This window comes from Phascolarctos cinereus, unplaced genomic scaffold (genome assembly GCF_003287225.1).
Source record: "Phascolarctos cinereus isolate Bilbo 61053 unplaced genomic scaffold, phaCin_HiC Scaffold_3;HRSCAF=262, whole genome shotgun sequence".
NCBI lineage: Eukaryota > Metazoa > Chordata > Mammalia > Diprotodontia > Phascolarctidae > Phascolarctos > Phascolarctos cinereus.
Genome location: NW_027555736.1, coordinates 79,974,033 through 79,995,581, shown reverse-complemented (window position 1 = coordinate 79,995,581; position 21,549 = coordinate 79,974,033). Strand labels below are relative to the sequence as shown.

At 37.0% G+C, this 21,549-nt stretch overlaps 1 protein-coding gene across 3 annotated transcripts in view; it reads right to left on the bottom strand.

Moving 5' to 3' along the window:
• The window catches only part of IDE (insulin degrading enzyme), a 108,309-nt gene that overhangs the window by 16,240 nt on the left and 70,520 nt on the right, over positions 1–21,549 (bottom strand). For all 3 annotated transcript variants that reach the window (XM_020964096.2, XM_020964097.2, XM_020964098.2), the window contains exons 13-20: positions 20,150–20,272; positions 17,197–17,279; positions 12,301–12,445; positions 9,041–9,151; positions 8,649–8,769; positions 6,012–6,103; positions 4,041–4,152; positions 967–1,134 (exon numbers count right to left, since the gene is read on the bottom strand). In XM_020964096.2, coding sequence (XP_020819755.1) covers positions 967–1,134; positions 4,041–4,152; positions 6,012–6,103; positions 8,649–8,769; positions 9,041–9,151; positions 12,301–12,445; positions 17,197–17,279; positions 20,150–20,272 — 955 coding nt within the window. The remainder of the gene's footprint in view (positions 1–966; positions 1,135–4,040; positions 4,153–6,011; positions 6,104–8,648; positions 8,770–9,040; positions 9,152–12,300; positions 12,446–17,196; positions 17,280–20,149; positions 20,273–21,549) is intronic.

Here is a 21,549-nt window from a genome sequence, read left to right as displayed (position 1 = left end):
AAATCTTTTCTTTTATCTCAGCCTAGAATTCTTGTTTTTTCTTTTTCTTTTTTCCCATCCAAAGACAATGTTTATTAGAACGTCAATAGGGGGTGGGTGAGATTTAAACAATTGGCCATATTGGCCAGAATCTTAAGGAACCTAAGCATTTGTATTGCTAATGCAAGCAGGCCAGATCTTAAGAATCTGAGCAATACTTGTTTTTTCTTCCTTGGAATAACGTAATTTCCTCTTCACTGGATTCTCCCAACCATACCACGGTGTTCTTCATATCTGATATTATAGATGTTGCCTAAAAGGTATGATCCATCCCATAAATTTCTACAGTAGCTACCAGGGACTGAGGCCAAGTCCTCCTTTTAGGGTCCACTGGATTATCTTACCATTCTATTTCATTTGTGAGCCCCTCATAGACAAACTACAAAGCTTCCTTCATCTTTCTCTTCCCATCCCTGACTTGCAATCTTCTCCAAAACAGCCTCATATTCCTAGCTCACCCTTTCTTCTTTCATCCACCAAGCTGCCCCATCATTTCTTGCTTATTTTCAGAAAATTATTCCTAAATGGTAAAATTTAAAGATTAAAGAATACACTTAGCTAAATTTTCCAGTTCTAAAACTTGATCATATCTACCTAAACAGCTTCTGAAATCTCACAAAAACAGCCTTCTTACAGTGCTCATCATGAACAGTCTTTTAGCTCTAAGGACCCTGACTCCACTCCAATTCTGTGCCTGATTTCCTCATTCCTAACATGCAGACCTAGAAATGATATAAATGTGATATTCTGACAGGTGTTACCGTTTCTTAGCCTCTAAAGTTCAGAGAAGGGACGTGATTATTGTATTTTTTTCTGTACATAATCTGTACTAAAAACATTCTTTCTGAGAATGATGACTGTTTACCTTACATGGAATTCTGCTCCTTTTTTTCCCCCTTAAAATACCCAAAGGGGAAGGGAACTCACCTAGCTGTTCCTTGGTACGCAGAGTATTGAAGCAAGGCTCTGAGATGATCTGGCAGAAGAGCTCCAAAAACATGTTCTCTGAGGTGCTCTGCATATCTGTTTGATAATAGATCTCGATACCACAGTTATTGTGCACTTCATTTCTCCGCTGATAAACAAACCAGCCTCCTAGGAAAAGTTGCAAAAAAGAACATTAGACTCTAGGGGGAAAAGTTGCAAAAAAGAACATTAGACTCTAGGGGGAAGCTAGGTGGCACAGTGGACACAGCACTGTCCCTGAGTTCAAATTTGGCCTCAGACACCTGACACTTACTAGCTGTGTGATGCTGGGCAAGTCACTTAGCCCTGACTGACTCACCAAAAAAAAAAAAAAAAAAGCAAAAACAAAACCAAAAAAAAAAAATGAACGTTAGACTCCAAAACTCAACTACAATGACAATTCTGGTCAATTTAAGAATTATAGACATCACCACACGGTGTGAGGGATGAAAGGAAGCTTAAGGTACTTCAATCTTCTTATTCTGCTCTACAGACAAGAAAAATGAGCCCTAAAGAGGTAAAGGGACTGACTCAGAGTCAGTCTGCTCCAGCAGAATTCTCTTTTCCATTATATTGTTTTTTGCTTTTTTTTTTTTTTTTTGGTGAGGCAATCGGAGTTAAGTGACTTGCCCAGGGTCACACAACTAGTAAGTGTCAAGTGTGTGAGGTAGGATTTGAACTCAGGTCCTCTTGACTCCAAGGCTGGAGTTCTATCCACTGTGCCACCTAGCTGCCCCCCCCATTATATGATAGTGCCTCATTTCTTTCTTTCTTTTTTTTTTTGAGGCTGTTCAAGTTGCCGATTTTCTTTTTTTCCCAATATCAGCCTATAATTATAAAAGTGCCAGATAAGTATGTGAAATCAATTAATTTTATCTAAAACAGAAGGGGAATGAGGAAAAAACTTGGTAAAAGGTACATTTACCTTTAAGTATTTGGCAGCAAGGTAGTGCTGTGGACAGAGCACTGGACATGGGGTCAGGAAGATCTGAGCTCAAATCCTACCTCAGACACTTATAGCTGTGTGACCCTTGGAACATATCACTTAACCTCTGCCTCAGTTTCCTCATCTGCAAAATGGCAGTGATAACAGTACCTACCTCCCAATATTCTGCTGAAGTTCTCCTATAACCACCTTAAAATTTAAAGTAATATATAAATACTAGCTACTATTATTTTTTTATTTTACCTACAACAAAGTCTATAGGTAGTCACGCAGACAAAGAAGTATATGTGTGCTCCTTTTCAATATAGCATTCTACAAACTGAAAAGCTGTATATAAATGTGAGCTACTGTGGTTACAGGAGAACTTCAGCAGAAATAACATTAAGAGGCTCTTCTGATTCAGAAAAGTATTCTTAAATGGTAAAACTGAAAGATTTTAAAGCACACTAAGGTATCTTCCGACTCTAAAACAGTAATCCCATGTGCTTGACTAATGCCTAGATCATTCTAGGCAGGAAGGTACACAAGTCTGTTCAGCTCATTTTTTAGTGAGCTAGCCACTGCAATACTTTCTAAGTCACCTCAGAATTGCAAGGATGTGTTTGGATCTATAGTAACAGCTAAAGCTTGAGCTATGACTGTAATGAGGGAAAACCAAAACTGAGAGCCCAGTACTTCTCCTTATTCTTGAAGCTTCCCGAAGGCTCATTTTTTGCACAAAAAGCTTCCAACTTGATTTGGGGCCATTTCTGGGTTTACATTTTTCAAGTCTCACATGATCTATTCAAGAGTCTAATGCACTTCCATATGCTCATCTCTCTAAGCAAGGTAGAAGCTTTAACAGATAAAAGTTACCTTGGGAACAGAAGGATAAAGAGAAGCACAAAGCACTGACCACTTAGTTATTTTTCCCTCAATAGGAACATGAACAGGAATTCAATCTTTGGCCAAGACATGTGAAGAAATGAAAACATCTATGTGTCAAAGTAACTTCCACGAATCCAACAGTTTCTGCAAAATGCTTTCACTTACACAATGAGACATTTTGAGAGATGGAAAAGACCTGAGAAATAATCTAGACCAGCCCCTCATTTAAACAGTGAGGGAATCTAAGGCCTAAAGAGATGAAATGACCTGTCCACAGTCTCCCAGCTAGTGTCAGAGCTGGGGCTCAAATCCTGACCCACCCTTGCCCCAAGTCCCCAGCTGTCCACTAACACTGTACTATTTGTCATAATGGAAAGAGAAGATCTAAAGGATTTTACTGTATTAGCAAACCAGCAATAATAGTTAAACTAAGTGGTGATATCAAAGCCAACAAATTTCTGAAACCAGTTATCCATTAAAATAAGTAAATATCTAAAGGATTAATTTTTAGAGAACACAATTCTATAGCTATACAGAGAATTTCCATACTTTCAAATCTAAATGAATGCTTTTTCCATGCTATTTCATGTCCTTTGAGAGTATACACAAAACAACTATGCTACTTGTCTGGATGACTTCCATTACAATAGGGCTTCCCATCTAAAGAAAGAGTTTTCACCATAAAAATGATATGGCATAGTAAATTCCAATATATAAATTATTGGTATTTGCTATAGTTCAATTTCTTATAAAGAGCCTAGGTCAAGAATATATACTTTTTCCTTAGGCATCACTTGTTTGTGTTCAAACCCATTCTGCCAAAGACTTTTTTGGGCGACTCATTTTTATACACACAGTTTCAATATTTGTAAATAAATGCCATTAAATACTGCACTGGCTTTTAACTCCATTCCCTGACTCTTCTCCACTCAAGTCATAATCTGCTCCCTCCTGAATCTCCCTGGAACAACATCTCCAGATGTAAATAGAGGTCTACCTGTCTTCAGTTTCCTCCCTTTGGAAACACCTGTCCATGCTGAAGTGCTATACTCTTAACCCAACATGAATCCAAATTTCACTCAATTAAGAAAATATTTATTAAGCACCCAACGTGTGCAAGTACTTCTCATCTAAATCAACAGAGGGAACCTCTATCATCAACATCCACATAAAATATCATGTAAGTGTAAATTATTTCTGCATTTATAAAATCGACACCTACTGTCAGGGAGTTGAACTTCTCTGTATCGTACAAGCTGACTTGGAAGGAGAGGTTTAGTATGAGCATGTTCAATAAGCGTGTCTTCAACCATTTGCATAACTCCTAAAGCAGCCTAAAGGGAGAGATATCCATTATTATATTTTTCACAAAGGTACAGATGTAATATCTTTGAAAAAGTAATCACAGAGTCTATCTGTGCATACTTCTCCTGGGGCAACCCATCCAAAGGAAAATAAGCCAATTTTCATAGCTGAAATATCCATAAAAATATATTTCTGTTCCTAGCTAACTGCATTTTTATTCATATAGGTATCCAAAAATTACATTCATCAATATAGTGAAGTTTCAGATGAAGCATGAATCATTAAAAACCAACACTTTGTTGCTCCCCCTATTTGTAACTGTAAGGATAAGGGGAAAGCCAAGTCTTATATCACCGAAGAAACAAAGATTCCATGGCTGGCGGGGTCAGAGCAGTTGGATACATATATGGATAGGCCCCAAATTATCCAAAAATCATTATAAACTAATGCGAATCTTTCCTCTTGGTAGTAAAGTGTTGGATGACAAATGAGCAATGTTGAATAAGCTGTCACATGAGGTCACTTGTGACAATTTCTTTTGCTTAACTGTCTTTCTTATGAGGTAACATCTGGTCAGAGGTGTTATAAGTATAAGAAAATGACAGGCATTTAAAAAAAACATATCACCAATAAAACATTCAAAATACATAGTGGAAATAAAACATTAATTTTATCTCTACTTATTTAAGCAATGTCAGATTGCCCCAGCATTCATTCATTTTTCTGATGGGTTGCTATGGTATCTGGTGATCAGAGATGTTCTATAAGAGGGATGTATACAGCTGAGAAAGGAGGAACAGAGCAGAAACCATAGCAGAGAGGAGAAGGGATGATTAACCTAGAAGATTTCGTGAGGAAGGGGAGAGTGCATCATTGCTGACAGTGCCAGATATGACAGTAACTTGGTTTGAGCAAGTTAAAAAACAGCAAATAAAACGATACCTTACACATAACAGTTGATCAATAAACATTTTAATTAAAAAATGTTGAAGATAAAAATAGATAGACATGTTTTAGTGCTATTTTAGAACAAATGACACTTTCAATTTAAATCTCAGTGGAAAAAACACAGCTCAATCTAACCTTCAAAGATGAAACCAATGTGAACAGTAGATGAAATCAGCAATATGCAGTAGGGGAGTTTGGAAACCAGCAAGAAATGAATCCACTCATCTAGGATGTTAATAATTGTCTGACTCTCTAGCAACCTCAAGTTAAATTGAGGAAGACCTGAAGTCAAAGACTGACCCTGACACTTAATAGCTCTATGACTATGGGCAAATCTCTTAACCTCTCTAAGCCTCAGCTTCTTCATCTGTAAAATGATTATAGTAATATCTGTAATACCTACATCTCAGAGGTGTTGTGAGCATCAAATTAGATAAGCATGAAAAATGCTTTACAAACCATAAAGTGTTATATAAATACCAGCTATTGCTGTTGTTATTAACAGTAAACTGCAGCTCTGCAAAAGAAGGAAGCATCAAACTGACTGAGTAGATTGAGGAGAGGTAATCCTCTGGGTCTAGGTCAGTGCAAGTAAGACTTTAGTCTCAGATGCAAGTGTTTTATATTTAAAATGTCCTGGCAGTCAAGGAAATGGGATCTTGGTTAAGCATGCTTTTTCTATTCTATCCATTCCTTTGACTAACTCTACAAAATAGAGCCAAGTAGACCAAGGTCAGCAGAATAGCCTGACCACACTGTAGAATCACAGAATCTTGTTATTGGAAGGCACCTCACATGCCATTTGTTCAACCCCAAAGTTGAATATGAGTCTGCATAAAGTCTTTTAATATATTTTTAAGTAAGGATGAGTGAAAATATAGCCAGAATTGCTCCACAAAGAACTATAGAAATCTATACACATAATAAAAATGCCACAAACCTGTTTTGCAATATTTCCATGAAGAAGGGCTTCGATATGTAACCGTGACAAGAGTTGAGGTATAAAGGCCTTAAGGCGAGGAAGAGTAACATCTATAATGTTAAGACACCATTAATTCAATAACATGAAGTTAAATATTAAAATATACAAAAGCCAAAAATAATTTGAAGAAACATACCTAGCCACCTTTGAATTTACCACTACTTAAATAAAGTCAATTCTCCCTCCCCACTGTAATCCAAACTCTACTAAAAATAATTTCTAGAAGTATGGTGGTAGTGAAGGGGAGAAATAGATGTGAAGTTAATAATGAAAGTAAACTTACCCACTAAATGGAATAAAAGAAAACTTCCATAACAGAGTAGGTGGAAAGAGGTCAATCTTAGCTTGAAGGGGTTACAGTCTAGAACTAACTATACAGAGCTAAACAAAATCCAGGCCAATAAGAATTTCGACTGCTGATCTGGTACATTCTATCTCGTGTGAGCACACAAAATTTCAAGTACAGATAAGTCCTTGGGACAGAGGAAATGTATAACTCTAGGCCTCAAGCAAACTGAATAACTAACTATAATCTGAACACACCCCAGAGCTTCCCCTCCCTAAGCCCGTCCTCAAAATGATCCCATATGTCTTCGATGCCCTCCTTCTTTACCTGCTGAACATGTACTCAGCCATTAAAACTCATTGCAAATACTAACCCACCCACCCCTATCCCCCAATAAAGCCTTTTCCAATCTTGCTAAGCTGGTCAACAACCTTTAAACCTGAGGTCTTTACACATAACTTTAAAGATACCTCTCTCCTCCTACTGTTCTAATCACATACTATTCTACATTATATTTATATTCATGTGAATTACACCCCCTCTACCAGACTGCAGAATCTAAGAAGGTAGTAATTATGGTAGATTCTTCTTAAAGTTAGAGTCTTCCCCTGCATCTAGCACAATGCTCTGTACACCATAGGTAAAATGTTGCTTTAAATAAATATCAGCTTAATTAAATGAACAGAATCATTTACTGAGAAAAGCTTTAAATGATTAAAATACAGAATCCACCTTCACCAAAATATATTTTTGGAAGGAATTCTTTCATGCCTATTACATTTGCTATTTCATAAGCATGCTTCACAAAACTCAGCTGTCATTGACCCAGGGTTTAATCACTTAAAAACTTACTTTAATTTCCTATCAAGTTGAACACCTATTCAGTCACCTGACAAAATAGTTAGAATCAGTCAGATGGTGTTGGAAGATAAAACATTAGCTAATAAACTAGATAACAAACATGTGCCTTATAAATCTTATGTAAGTAAAAATATTAACTATCCAGACTGAAGAGTTGTCTATTCTATTAAATGGTTTTCACAATTTTTGCATAAATGCAAAGGCTTCATGTAATTTATAGGTATAATAGTTTTAAATATTCAGTTTCTTAAATTTGTTACTAAAGAAATAAGTTTCACATCAAACCATAATACTGCCTCCTATAATAAATGTGTATAGGGAGCTTTTGTTATAAAAAAAATTTTAAATTCAAAGATATTTCCTTTCCTTTTAAAACTGTCATTTAATTGTTCTGAGAATGTTGGGAAAAAATGGGCTGCTGAAATAATACTGCTAAGGAGAGGCTGAAACAGTTAAAAAAAACAAGCCTAGAAAAGAAAAAAATTGAAGCCAAAACAAACCAAAGAAATGCTCTACCTCCTTTCTGATGAAAATGGTTCAGAAAGTAATTGAATGTTAACTGGTACATGCACCTATATAGTTAGTCCTGTACTAAAGCACAGGAGAGGTGGTGAGGAGAAAAGGAAGGGCTGGTCACTGCCTCGAGAAGTCTAGAAGTGTTTAAAAACTAAACAAAACCAGGTCCAACTGAATTATTCAAGAAAACCTAAAAGTAAATAAAAGAGGCACCAAGTACACAGCATAAGGTCTTTAAGAAGACTCTAATGGCTCTGAAGACTCAGAATAGGCAGGACATAATGGTAGTAAGCCCCTCCTATAGGACACATACTTTCAGATTCTAACCATGTTTTCTAATATCCTTGAATTTAATTACATAACTGATTAGGCTCAAATGAGCAGCAATAAAGCCAGAATGCTGAATAGTAGCAAACGGTAATTCTTCAGCTCTTGTGAAATTTTATTGTGACTCTATTTTGTATCTAGGTCATTAAACCTCAACTGTCTAAGCCACTGATTTTAGTGATGGTGGAAGAGCTCTAAATGTTTTTAAAGCTACTGTGACAAACCCAAATAATACCAGGCAATCTCCACTGAGGTCCTACTCTGATGCCTTCTTGTGGCCTGGGTTTCTAGTAGGCTAGACACAGTATGACCTCTGGTAAATTCTACCAGGTTGGAAAGGCTTTAAATATGGGCCTAGTGACAGACAATATATCCATCAACCAAGGACCCACTCAGCTAAGTTCAAAAAGACATCAACTGGAGGGAAGGCGATAAAGAACATTTTTGGCCATAGTAAGCCATCAGACCTTCTGCAGAATCACCGGGGGGCTATGCTCCACACTGGCAGTCCACACCAATGAAATCATAGGTCACTGATGTACGGTTGAGGTGACACTAGACAAAAAACCCAAAATGTTAAGACTAAGTAGGTAAAGGAGCCTCACCATCTAGAGCTTCTTTTAGTTCATCTTTGGTCCAGGCCACTTCAGTCATTAACAGTCGGAGGTAATACATAGCATGCTGGTGAGGCTGTTCCGCTCGAAAGTTATTAAGAGATCGCATATACTGTGTGAAGGATAAGGCACATATCAAACCAATTAGCCATAAAAATATTTTTAATTTGTAAAAGCTATCTTTTCACAATGCACGTTATAAAGCGACACTCTATCCAGTTGTGTCTAAGTAAAGACTTCTCATTTAAGTAGTACCAAGTGTGACCTTACATGCTCCAGACAACCACTTCTTTGGATCAGTCAGAAAATACAGCAGTTACTCCTTTCAAATGCCCATGATTCAATCACCTCCGACATAAGAGTGGAAAGCACAGAGAACTTACCGCTTCCTTGATAATTTCAAATCTTTTTTCATCAATCTCAAAGGTGGCCATTTTCTCAATAATCTTCTTTAGCAAGATAGGCTGCTTGTCATTGTATCCTTTTACAGAGAGCTACAGAAAGAGTTCAGGTTAAACTCTTACGTACTATGGAAGGATTTCTAGGTAGACAAAGTTCAGCCTTTAACATTCAGAAAACTCTAAAGTGTCATATGTACAAGTGCAGAGTAAAAAAGATTTAACTCATTATAAAAATAATAACTAACATCTTTATCCATCATGATTGTTCCAACAAATGTTGTTGCCCAAGCATATTAATGCATTGTGGGCACATTTACATGAAACCATCAGAAATTATGGTGGCAGGCAACATACTACTTTATTATTTAAATTCCTGATTGAAGCTAAGATCGTTTTTAAGGTTTAACTTTACAAACACTTTTTGAAGAAGAGAAGGCTAATTTAAGCATTTTACTGGGAAGATTTATAAGGCATTATACAGCTGAGTGAACACCTAACCTGCTTAACCATATTATTCTACTTAGCACAAGTCTTTTTCAAGTAACAAACAAAATACAAATAGACTCCTAAAAAACACAGGCTTTGCTGCTCTGCTACTGTTTTGTACCTAATATATCTCATTTCTTATCGGCCCCTGCCCTCTCATTGGTGGTTGGAACCAATTTCCAAATATGAAAAGACAGTGGCACAGACACAGGCTCGTTTTAGGCCTAGAAGGGACCATAGAGATCATTTAGTTCAACCACATAATAGATGCAGAAACTAAGGATCAAGGAAAGAAAGAGAATTGTCCAAGGTTCCATATGTAGCAAAAGTAGGAGGGTTGAGTTTCCATCGGAGATCTTAGGATTCCAAATCCAGTGATCTTTCCATTAAGCCGTCCTGCCTTCCCAAAACTGAATCATGCTTCTAAAGTCAACTGATTGCCTTTTCTACTTTACATAGTGCTGCTTTCCCAGCTGGGACAGGTAACAGAAACACTCAATCTCCCTCCTTTCAAAGGTAAATAAGCTGGGACAAAGAGGGAGGTGAGGTCACCTAGCCAGGGTCACTCAGCCACATGTACCAGCGCCAGGACTGGAACCCATAAATTTGGGCTCCTGATGCCACCCAATGGAGCACACCATTAGGGCTGTATCTCTGGCATTTCCCACAAGGGAACACGTCTCTGGGGGCACATTTCATCTACAAGTGGGGTGGCTTTACACTCAAGTGTACACTGGGGCTTCAGACATCCAAGCAGCAGGGCAGAATAAAGGGGCTGGGGGTCAGGACACCTCGGTCCAATTCTAGCTCTGCCACTGCTTAGTTGGGTAACTACAGGCAAGATACATTATCTCAATCAGCTTGTTTTCTCACAGAGTGTTTCTAAGAAAAACACTAGATAAACTGGCTTTACCTTTAAGATTATTAAATAGGAGCAAAACTATCTCCTTCCAAATGGAAAATGAAGCATTGATGTTAAAAGTCTTTTAAAAGTCTTTTATATCAGAATTTGAGAAGTCAGTAAACAGGTTATTAATATTCCATTCAAAATTATAATTTTTGCTTTAAATACTAGAGCTGAAACTGGTGACCTCAGGCACCTCTCTAGACTTCAGTTTGCTCAACTATGAAACCAGGAGGTTAGACTAAATGGCCTCTGAGGTCCCTGCCAGCTGTAAATCTACAATCCTACAAGAGGCAAAGCGTCTTGACCAAGATCTTATAGTTACTAAGTGGTAGAGCCAAACAAATCTCTTGACTCCTGGGTTGGATAAGGCTGGAATGGGCTGGACCAGGGGTTAGGAGAGCATTTAAGGGAAAGGAAAAGGAAGGAAAAGAGGATTTCTTTCAATTACATCTGTTGCCTCTGAACTTTAAAATATGAATAATCTTTAAGAAAGGTCTGTTTATCACATAAAAATGTACAACCAAACCAACTGGTGATGGAATTTGACAGTGGCATGGAAAGTTAATGCAATAAAGAAACCTTTTAGCTGAGAATTCCAAAGGCTATATGTAGCAGATTATTTATATCAGGCTGCTCTGGCATTACAGAGTATACTTTATAGAAGATGAATGTATGCTACAAAAGGAATGTTAATTTAGAACTGAATTGCATGCCAAGTTGAGTAACAGCTAAAATCGTTTTAGGGTTAACAAATTTAAAGAAGAAAGCTCCAGAACTTTCTAGGAACACTCTAATAATGCTGATATTACTTTTCAAGTTAATAGTACATATATTTTCAAGGAAACAGAGGGCTAATATAATACATCCATGTATATAGGCCTTCTATGAACCAACATAATTATAGGAACTCTGAATCTTTAAAAATTAAAAAAAATTGTTTTCCTTTGTAGATGCTAATGTTTCCATAGGATGGGAAAAGTGACATGCTTTTAGTATGAATTAATCAGTCAAACTCACACACGTTTACAGACACACTGAGCTTGATTGAATCGATCATTAATGCTTTAATTGTAATTGCGTTTTTCATCCACGGAAAAAGATGCAAGGAGTAAAAAACATCAACCATCTCACTTAGAAATGCAGAAGTTAACACTTTCCCAAGCTCAACATGAGGCTTTTATGCTGTTTTTGTGTCTTTTTGCTCTTCCATTTTTTACTTACAAGTATTGCATTCATTCCTGATGCAATGCCATAGTTCAAACCTGAGAGGCGAGCTGCATATGTATACTCTTTTAAATCATCCTTCAATAACCTGATAAACAGGTATGTCATGTTGCAATGGAGAGGATCAGCATAAATGTAGCGACTAACAAAAAAAAACAAAAGAAATGCTTTGATACCTCAAGCAGTGATATGATAATGAACAAACATGACCGAAGAGTATGAATATGCAGCCTCATGGTCTAGATTTCAAGGAAAAAGATGTAAGAGAATGTTTTGTTTCATGCCGATAGAAAGATTTCATTCCTTTCTGTTGGAAACTTTGACTTCTGATACCAAACGTGAGAAAGCTAACCATACACTAGGGTCTAAAACTGTACTCTAGAAGAAAAATCTTATGATCTGATTAAACATGTGTGGGGGGGGAAAGAAACACTGGTTTATAGGAATAGAAATATCACTGAAGACCTAGAATGAGAGTAAACTTAAAAATTTAAAAGATAAGAAAATATAATTAGTCAAAAATTAAAAAAAGAAACTAAACTCATATCCTCCATTAAAAATGCTTCCATCAAATCAATATAAAATAGTGTTGATAAGTGGAAGGCTCTAGAATCTAGGTACTTACATACATCCCATAGATGGTATTTTTGAGGTCATAGCTCAAGCCAGCGAGCTCTGCTGCATATGCATACTCGTTGAGGGAGTCTTTGAGTAGCTCAAGGTACAAATAGGCCATGTTACAGTGCAAGGGATCCACATAAGCAAATGGGCTGGAAGAAAACGTGCAAAGTAAAAGACTGGTTTATTATTTCCTAGTTTGATTTGGCCTTTTCAGATGGGACTCAAGACACCCAGCTGGGCCATCTACTTTCTGGAGGATTTCTCTCTGTCTCTCTCTTTCAAACTGAGTTTTGGTAGTCTTTTTGTATATGTAGGTAGAAATCACAGAAAACACAGAACACAGAACAACTGCTCAGCTTGTGCTGAATAGGATGAAGAAAAATGGATCGCTCAGAACCAGAGTCTTGAATCTGGACAGGCCCACAGGAATCAGAGTCCAGTCCTTGCTGAGGCACAGACAGAGCCACTCTACACTATCCCTGGCCTCTGCTTGAGGATGCTCAGTGCTGGAGAGCTCATTAGCTCCTCAGGCAGCCCCTTCTATTGTTGGGCAGCACTGGCTGTGAGCAAGTTCTTCTATTGAGCTGAACACAGTCTCCTTATTACATCTACCAGGGGTCTCATTTCTGTTCTCTGGAGCCAAGCAGAATATGGTAATATTCCTATTCCATATGATAATTCTTCAAATGCTTGAAAACAATAACCACATTTGCCTACTAAATTTCCTCTTTAAGCTGTATGATTTTTTTCCCCCACCATGTATTTCTCCATTTATTTTGTGTCACCAGCATTATTTATTCCACGGACACCATATGCTACATACTTCCAAGCCACGTAGCATCACCAGCAAGACAGCAGTGTTTATTTATTTTTTTTGTGGTTTGCACTGGTTACTTTTTTAAAAATTTTATTAATTTATTTTGATTTATCAACAATCACTTCCATATTAAGCTGTATGATTTTTGAGCCTCCACACTACCCTAACCTGGTCTCCCTCTTCTAGATGTCTTACAGTTTGTCCTAAAATGTGGCACCCAGATGTGAACCAATACCACAACTGTGATTTGATCAGCTTAAACGCCCCCACTGTTGTAGACACTCTACTTCTATTAATACAACCTAACATTTCATTAGCTTTGTTAGCTGTCACGCCATACTATGGACTCATTAGGAAATGCAGTTCAGCATCACCATCTCGTAACCCTACAAATGATCTGTTGGCTTAATCTTAACCCTCAGAATTAGTCTCCAACCTAGAACAATTTAGATCTTTCTGGATTTCAACTATGATCCAATTTATTAGCACTGTGTTGTCCAAAACTGTGATAAAACATGTCAACTAAGCCTTCACCCAAGTGACTGATAAAAACGTTCAACTGAATTATCCCCTGCCAATAGCATGGAACATAAACACACTCATAGGTACCATCGATGGTAACAGGGCAGACGAGCAGTGGGACTGACCCAAAAAAAAACACTTACTGGAAGACTGCTTTTCTTATGCTCCTCCCTCTGAGGAGGATTATATAGTTGGAAATCATATAGCTGTTGGGGTAATAAAGTGATTCGTGCTAAGACAAAGTTCAATGGAGTGAAAGGAATCTTCTACTTTCCTAAGCGCAGGAGGAAATGAGCTTGAAAGAAAGCATTGAGAACTTCAGTATGTTGCTTCAGTTTTTTCCCCAATGCCAACATAAACAAGCCATCCAACTATTTTCACACTGAGTAATTTGTAACACATCACATTGTCCACAAGATGAGTAAATGAAACAATACATAATTAGGAAAACATTTAGAGAGATTCTCAACATGTAAAAGCAAAATTGCTCAAATCTTTAAAATATGATTTTAGAACCATATACATATCAAGTCTAGAAGGCCCATCTAATGCAACTCCCTGCTTTCATAAAGGTAGAAATGAGATCCAAAAAGATAAAGTGACTTTTCCACGGTTGCGCAGATGGTAGAACTTAAGCTTAACCCAGCCTCTTGAACCCTAGCCCATCATGCCATAAATTACATCATGCTTATAAAATATTACTCATAATGCAGAAGGAGAAAACAGTGAATATGATCTAGGCATGTCACTGTATGGAAATAGATGATCTCTAATTCAATCAACTGTTGCTGTAAAAGCCAATGAATTTATATTCACACTAACGTCAAAGTTAAAATAAGTGTTTAAATACTAAAAGGGGGAAAAAACCACCTCTACAAAGGTCATCTTCCAAATTTAAGTGAATGCTTTGTTGATGTTCTTTCTAAAACTTCACATAAAAATTGGTTTCACTTTTTAGAACAGGGCAATATACAAATTCAGGCACTCCTCTCTCTCCCTCTCTCACTACTTTGTGTACACACACACACACACACACACACACACACTCTCTCTCTCTCTCTCTCTCTTTGGCAGGGGGTAAAGGGGAGCAGAGACAACCCAAATTACTTTTTAAAGATTGCTAGTGACATCAAGTTAACATAACTATTTCATGATGGAGTTTCCCCTCCTTATTCTTCCTTCCTATAAAATACTTCCAAGAGAGGCCTTCTGGATGAGTTCCAACTTAGCTAGGTACCATATTTCCTAATCTCACCTGCTGTATCATTCTCTCTGCTGCCACAAATCTTCTTTTAGGAAGAGGGGAAGGAATCATTGAGAACTAGTTGAACTCAGTTACACAAGCAGCCCTTCTGTCACTTTTCTTAGATGGAGATAAGAAAGAAAAATGGAAGTGCAGGGACAGAAACTAAAGATCACTGCCACTCAGCTTTTCCTTTCATCATCATCAAGGACTACACAGCTGATTTATCTTCACACCTGCTTTAAACAAAGCTTTGTTTAAAGCCTTAGCAAGGGCAGAGGGGAGCCTAGGTTCTTGAAGCAGGAGAGCATGTGAGCTCTTGCAGGTTCTGCAAGGTGGAGGGGCACTGAGTACAGGCCTGGTCAAAGACTGTTTGCTATTTAAGGACCAGTCTAAGTACAGAAAAGCCCATCAAAAGGGTCAGTCACTGGGTAATTACATTTTTTTTTTGGCCATGATTAATCATCAGTGTCAATTAAGATAACATATCTCTAAAGCACCTTATGACCACAAAGTGCTACAAAAATGTGAATGTTAAGTGCGAGCAAGTGTAACTTCTGTACTTAGGATCAAAGGATTTAGAATGGAAAAAAAAAACCAGTTTATTCTAGTCCAATTCAATCATGTTATGAACAAAGCAGCAGAGGCTACAGAAAGTTTAAATGATGTGCTCAAGGTCACCCCAAGAATTACAGAGCTGGGCCTTGAACCCAGATCCAATGCTCCTTTTCTGTTAAAGATACCTCAATCCTCTGGCCTCCCTGGACCCCAAATCCATTCTCACCTTAGAAAGATGTGAAGCTTAGTGACCCCTGTCAACAAAGCACTCAAGTAAGATGTTTTTTGAATGTGATCACACAATACCTTCATAAATTACAAGGAAAAATTGAAAAGAAATCTCTTATCAAAAATGATTGCAAAATTAACTAGAGTAATATATCTTAGCAAGCTTCAAAAGTAAACATGTAGGCAACAAAATCACCCTTTACAAAACAGAAGATTCTATTCTCACTATAAAGTTTATAAATTCTCCTTATCATTCCTTCTCCTCAATGGAGATTTGCTCCTAATAAACAGTTCTTAATTAAATGTGTATTTAGAACAGATGATTAGGAATAGATGATGTCCTAAAACTTGGTGTATAAGTTGGTTTCCACTGAGAATGCTTCTTCCAGACATTTCTTTTGATATCTTTGATACATTAATCACTGATTTATTCTAAGGATGATGTGGGTGTCTCCTCTGCTGAACAATTATCAGGATACAAAAGAAACAATTTCCCAATGGGTTTAACAGAAAATTCTAATATGTATAGCTATCCAATTTGTTTAAAAATGTTAATGTGAATGGTCAGAATATAAAATTAGCTTCACAGTAATCTTGGATCATCTTCAAAATTTAACATGAAAGTCAACATGTGATGCAAGAATTCAAATCTGCATATTTCTAAATCATTTATGAATTTTGTGCTATGAAACACAGTCTTTGCAGTCCCACAGTCTTGATTCAACCTTTACAGAAATGTCCATTTTTTATTAAAAGATTCCTTTTGCTCCCTCTCCCCTCAAAAAAAAGTGAGACAAGAAGATACACACACACACACACACACACACTTTAATTTCAGGTCTTTCTGTTTCAAATATGGAAAAAAAAATCTAAAAGTCACTGTATTTGAAGAGCTAGTGACCAAGGTGATTATATTTAAACCCACACTGATCATAAGAATAACTTGAAAAATTCTGTAATTCTAAAATTCAGTAACACATGTTTCTTAACAAATTACTGCAATAAAACCTGGTGATAAAAAATCTCTCTCCATTAAAACAATAATCAACTTGGATTAATGGAAATCTAAAATGAGAAATTATTCACTTATAAATTTTACTAAGCTTTTTCCTTCTATTTATTTAAATGAGCATAAGCCAGACTGGCCATCTAGAATAAGCAATTTTACAAGGAAGAATGGAGCCTTAAGAAATTACTCAGCCCATCCCCATGGCTTTAGGGAAGGGTATTTACCATTTCTGGAAAAGTGTGAGCTATTTTTTCTTTAATTATATAACCTTCTCCATGTTCTACAATTCTCAGGTCTGACCTAAAATCTACTATATATGCTTTAGTTGAAAATTCAGCTCATTATCTTTTGTTCTGAATTTATTAGAAAGGGAGATCAAACAGTATCTTTGTATTATTTGAAAATAAAACAGATCCTATCAACTTGCCCTTCTCAAAAAGAACTCCTTTTATTTGTAGTCCTATAGCCTGAAAGAATAATAAAATTTAAGAAATAAAGTTGCTGAATTTGTCGTATTACATACCTGAAAAATTCAAAGTTGAGACAAGCTTTTGGTAAGAAAAATTTGTCATCTTGTTTAAACCAGAGTTTGCTCATGGCTGTGTCCTATGACCAAAAAAAAAAATTGCTTTGTTAGGACAAAGACGGGCAATTTATGTTTAAGCTTTCCACTATTCTTCATCTGTGGCCAAGATGACAGTAGGAATACCAGACAGGCTTCCTGGGAGGCTTTTCAGTTCAACCACCCAGAACATTCACCATCTTATCATTTATTATGTGGTGGAGGGACAGACTGTTTATTGTTTACCAATGAAGTAAGCAATTCCTGCCTACACCATTTGCTAGTCCAGTGTTAAGACGAGATTTAGTCAACAGTTATCTTACTCTCCCCTATCTCTTTGGGGAATGAATAACTACCATAGGAGGGGAAGAATGGAGGTTGGGAGGGGGACAGGATGTGCACAGGACCCTCTTCCTGGTTCTGTACTTAACTCTAACTAAAGCACTACAACATTCCTAAGATTTCTAACATAACTAGTTGAATTTCTTCTGTACATAAGAGACCTACAAGCTCACGTGAAGTGACTTAAACACTCAAAGAGGTAGAGTTATAGCAAGTTTGTTTCCCTGTATTTTACACTAAAATAATAGCTGAGATGATCAGCTTTTCCCCTAAACCAGTTCCTCCTTCTGACTTCACATTTCAACCAGCAGCACTAGCATTTGATTGGCTTCCCCTGTTTAGAACCTTGGTGCTGTCCACCATGTCTCATTAAGCACTGCTAAGTCTATCTCCCCAGTCTCTCCAGGAGCCACTCCCTCCTGATGTCCAGCATCCAGGCCCCCTCCTCAGTACCATCCTGTACTGCTGCAATTTGGTTTTCATGCTTCCAAACTATCTTCAATATCCTGTCAGATTAATCTTCCTTCTGCATAAACTGAGTCTGTTCAGAAACCTTCACCCAGAGGACCATTCAAAACAGATTCTCTCCTGCATACCAAGAAAGTTCCACTTGAACTGCCTGGTGTTAAAAGCTATCTACAAATCTGGAACCTACCTTTCCAGCTGAATTTTATTTTACACTACTATCCTTTACATGTACCATGCTTCTCTAATTCCTCCCCTCCTAACACAACCTAACTGCTTCCATACTTTATCTTGTATTTGGGAATATCCATCGTCTTCCTCACCTCCTACTGAATTCTCAACACAGCCTTTTAAGCTCAATTCAAATGTTACTCCTTCCATGAAGCTTTATAATACCTCACTGCTAAAAGATGTCTCACAATCATTATAACACTCTGTCTTGTACTTCTATGATGCACTTATTATGGCTATATAATATGATAATGATATAATATAAAATAATAGATATATTTGTATATGTTTCATATTCCCCTGGCAGGGGGAAAGGAGAGTGGAGGCCTAATCTGAAGTCTGTAAGCTTTCTTTTTAAGAATATTTTTGGTAACTGTATTTCAATATAATTACTTTCCTTTGCAATTCTTTAATTTTTATTTTATGCATTTAAAGATAACATTCTGAAGAGGCCATAGGCTTCCCTAGAGTGTTGTCAAAAGGGTATAGGACACAAAACAGCTTCAGAACATCTTTTCCACATGCTAAAATCCATAAGGAAAACCAAGTCTTTCCTAAACTTTGAATCTTCACCAGTTCTTAACAACATGCTTTGAACAAAATATGTACTGAATGCTTATTTTTTAAAGCAGAGGAGTAAATATATGTGTGTGTATATGTGTGTGTGTGTGTGTGTGTATATAAACACACATCGGTGCTTACACAGAAGTGTAATCACTTAATTCGTCATTTTTTAGGAAAAATGGTTGATTCACTCGAAATTTAGCTGACAGAAAAATGAAATATGTATCCTCTAATTAAACACAACTTCTGCATTACTATGCTGATCACAATGATGGGTCATTAGATTCTGAATCTTGAGAAGGGACCTTAATAACCTAGCATAATCCCTTTATTTTATAGATGAGAGCCTCTATTTCCTAATTTGTAAAAATAAGTGAATTGGAATACAACTGTTAAGAAGAAAGAAATTTCACATAAGGAAAAATGCAATCCCTAATTCTAAGCATTTTCAACAACATAAAAGATAGCAGGTGATAACTAAGGAAAAAAAATAGAAACAAGAGAAATTGGCATAGGACTGAAAAAACTTTGAGTCACAAAATCCCTGCCCCCAATTTCATGTAGTAACTCTAAACCAGGGGTTCCTAACCTTTTCTGTGTGCCCAAATCTTGCTGTCTAGTAAAGCCTATGGATTCCCCCCCAAGAACAATATCTTTAAATTAATCAAATAAAATACATGGGATTACAAATGAAACAAATTATATCAAGAGTTAACCAAAAAAAAATGTTCTTAAGTCTATGGACCCCAGATTAAGAATTTTTGTTTCAGAGATGAAATTTTTGTTTCAGAGATGAAAATCTAGCCTACTTCAAAATATTTTATTTTGACAAGAAACACAATTAATAACCTTAATAGGCAATTCTAGGATTTTACAAAATTTCCACATAATTTTAAAAACATAAATATAAACTCATTTTCCTTTTATTGGTACTGGAAAACAGAGAGCAAAGTCACTCTCTTCTACACACAATTCAGGTAAAGTACTTGCTTACAACTTAACCTTTTTTTCCCCTTCAAAGAAAAGTCACCCCAGATCTTTTCATCTGTTTTCACAGAACTTACTTTCCAGTCTTTTAAAAAGCATTGTTGGCTATCCTTTCCTCTGAACTACAAATCAGTTCTCCTCACACCCTCTGGGGTTACAGACACCACATGGGACACAACACCAAAGCTACCATCAAGAAAAAGTATGTGTGTGTGTGTGTGTGTGTGTGTGTGTGTGTGTGTGTGTGTGTGTGTGTGTGTGTGTGTGTATATATGTGTGTGTGTGTGTATAGTTTCCCTTCTATCAGATCCAGCACTTAAATTACCTTAATAAGAGCGGGGTACGATGTTGCTTCCTTTTCTAGTGGCAAGATCTCAAAATTTGTAGGAATGAATTCATTCTTCGTTGGAAGCTTAAACTTTCCATTTAAGTCAGCATTTTTCCATTTCTGGAGTGAAAATGAGAGCAAATTAAATGGGCCCAAAAGTTCTTTAAATTCCTCTTCTGTAAAAAGGATTTTAAGGGCAATATTGTACCAGAGCACTCATGTGTTATCTTTTACACACTTTTACAAAGATAAGCACTACTACTAAAGACTTATTGATCCATCTGTATACACTTACATCCTCATTACCCCTTGTGACCAGGTTCCTTCATTTGCTAAGTCGAGGGTATAATGTAAGGTGATGGAAAAAAATTCAATTCAGTACCTAAAAGAACATTAGAATCTGATCCATGACATGGAGCCTAATGAACTAAACTAACCAGTCACAGATCATCAATGTAAAATAAAATCATTGATAAACTGTGTGCATGGTTAGACAATTGAATTAAAAATGTATAGGGCAGGAAGCAGTCCAAGGGCTAACCTCATCCCCCAACTCACCTACCCATATTTTTAGAATTGGCCTTTTTTTAGCTGTGGAAAGTTAGTTCTTTCCATAACTTGATGGCCATGCTGGCTAGAATTTCTCTAACTCATCAGCCTATAATTCATGGCCTGGCCCAAACCACTTCTCTCCCCCACCTCTCAAATTTTCTATTCACAACTGAGCTTTTAGCTAAACCAGTAATTTAGAGAGAAGGCTGAGGATAAGACTGACCCCACACTTAATCTAGGATGCAGCTGTCTTAATCACTGAGCTGAATTTGTATCACAGCTAGTGTTGTTCCTAATAACAATTATGGTAATGCATTTCCTCAAAACAACCCTATGAGATAGGTAATTAAAAATATCACCACTCTAACCCTACAGGTGACAGAACTGTGTCTGAGAAAGGGTCAATGACTCTCCCCTGGCTATACAACCAGTGGAGGCAGGACAAGAACTTGTGTCTTCTAACTCCCAAATCCAGTGTCCCACTATCTCATGCTCTCCCTTTCAGTAAATAAGCAAGGAAATATTTAATCTAAAGAGCATTTTTATAACTACCAGTGAGTTATAATCCTGTTTTCATCTCACCTAAATACTTACAGAATTTCATCATTGGGAAGTCCCTTCTACTAAAAGTAACAGAAGGAGAACCAACCCTCACATTTCACTGGCATTGATAACTTTCTGGCAAGTACTCCCACCAGCACTGCAGTCGGCACCTCCCCTGCAATTTAATAGTTTTAGAGAGTAGCCTAGAACAATGAAAGGTGAAGTGACTTGTCCAAAGTCATACAGTCAGGAAGTGTCAGAATGGGGACTTGAATGCCAAGACAAGGGCACCTGGTGGCATT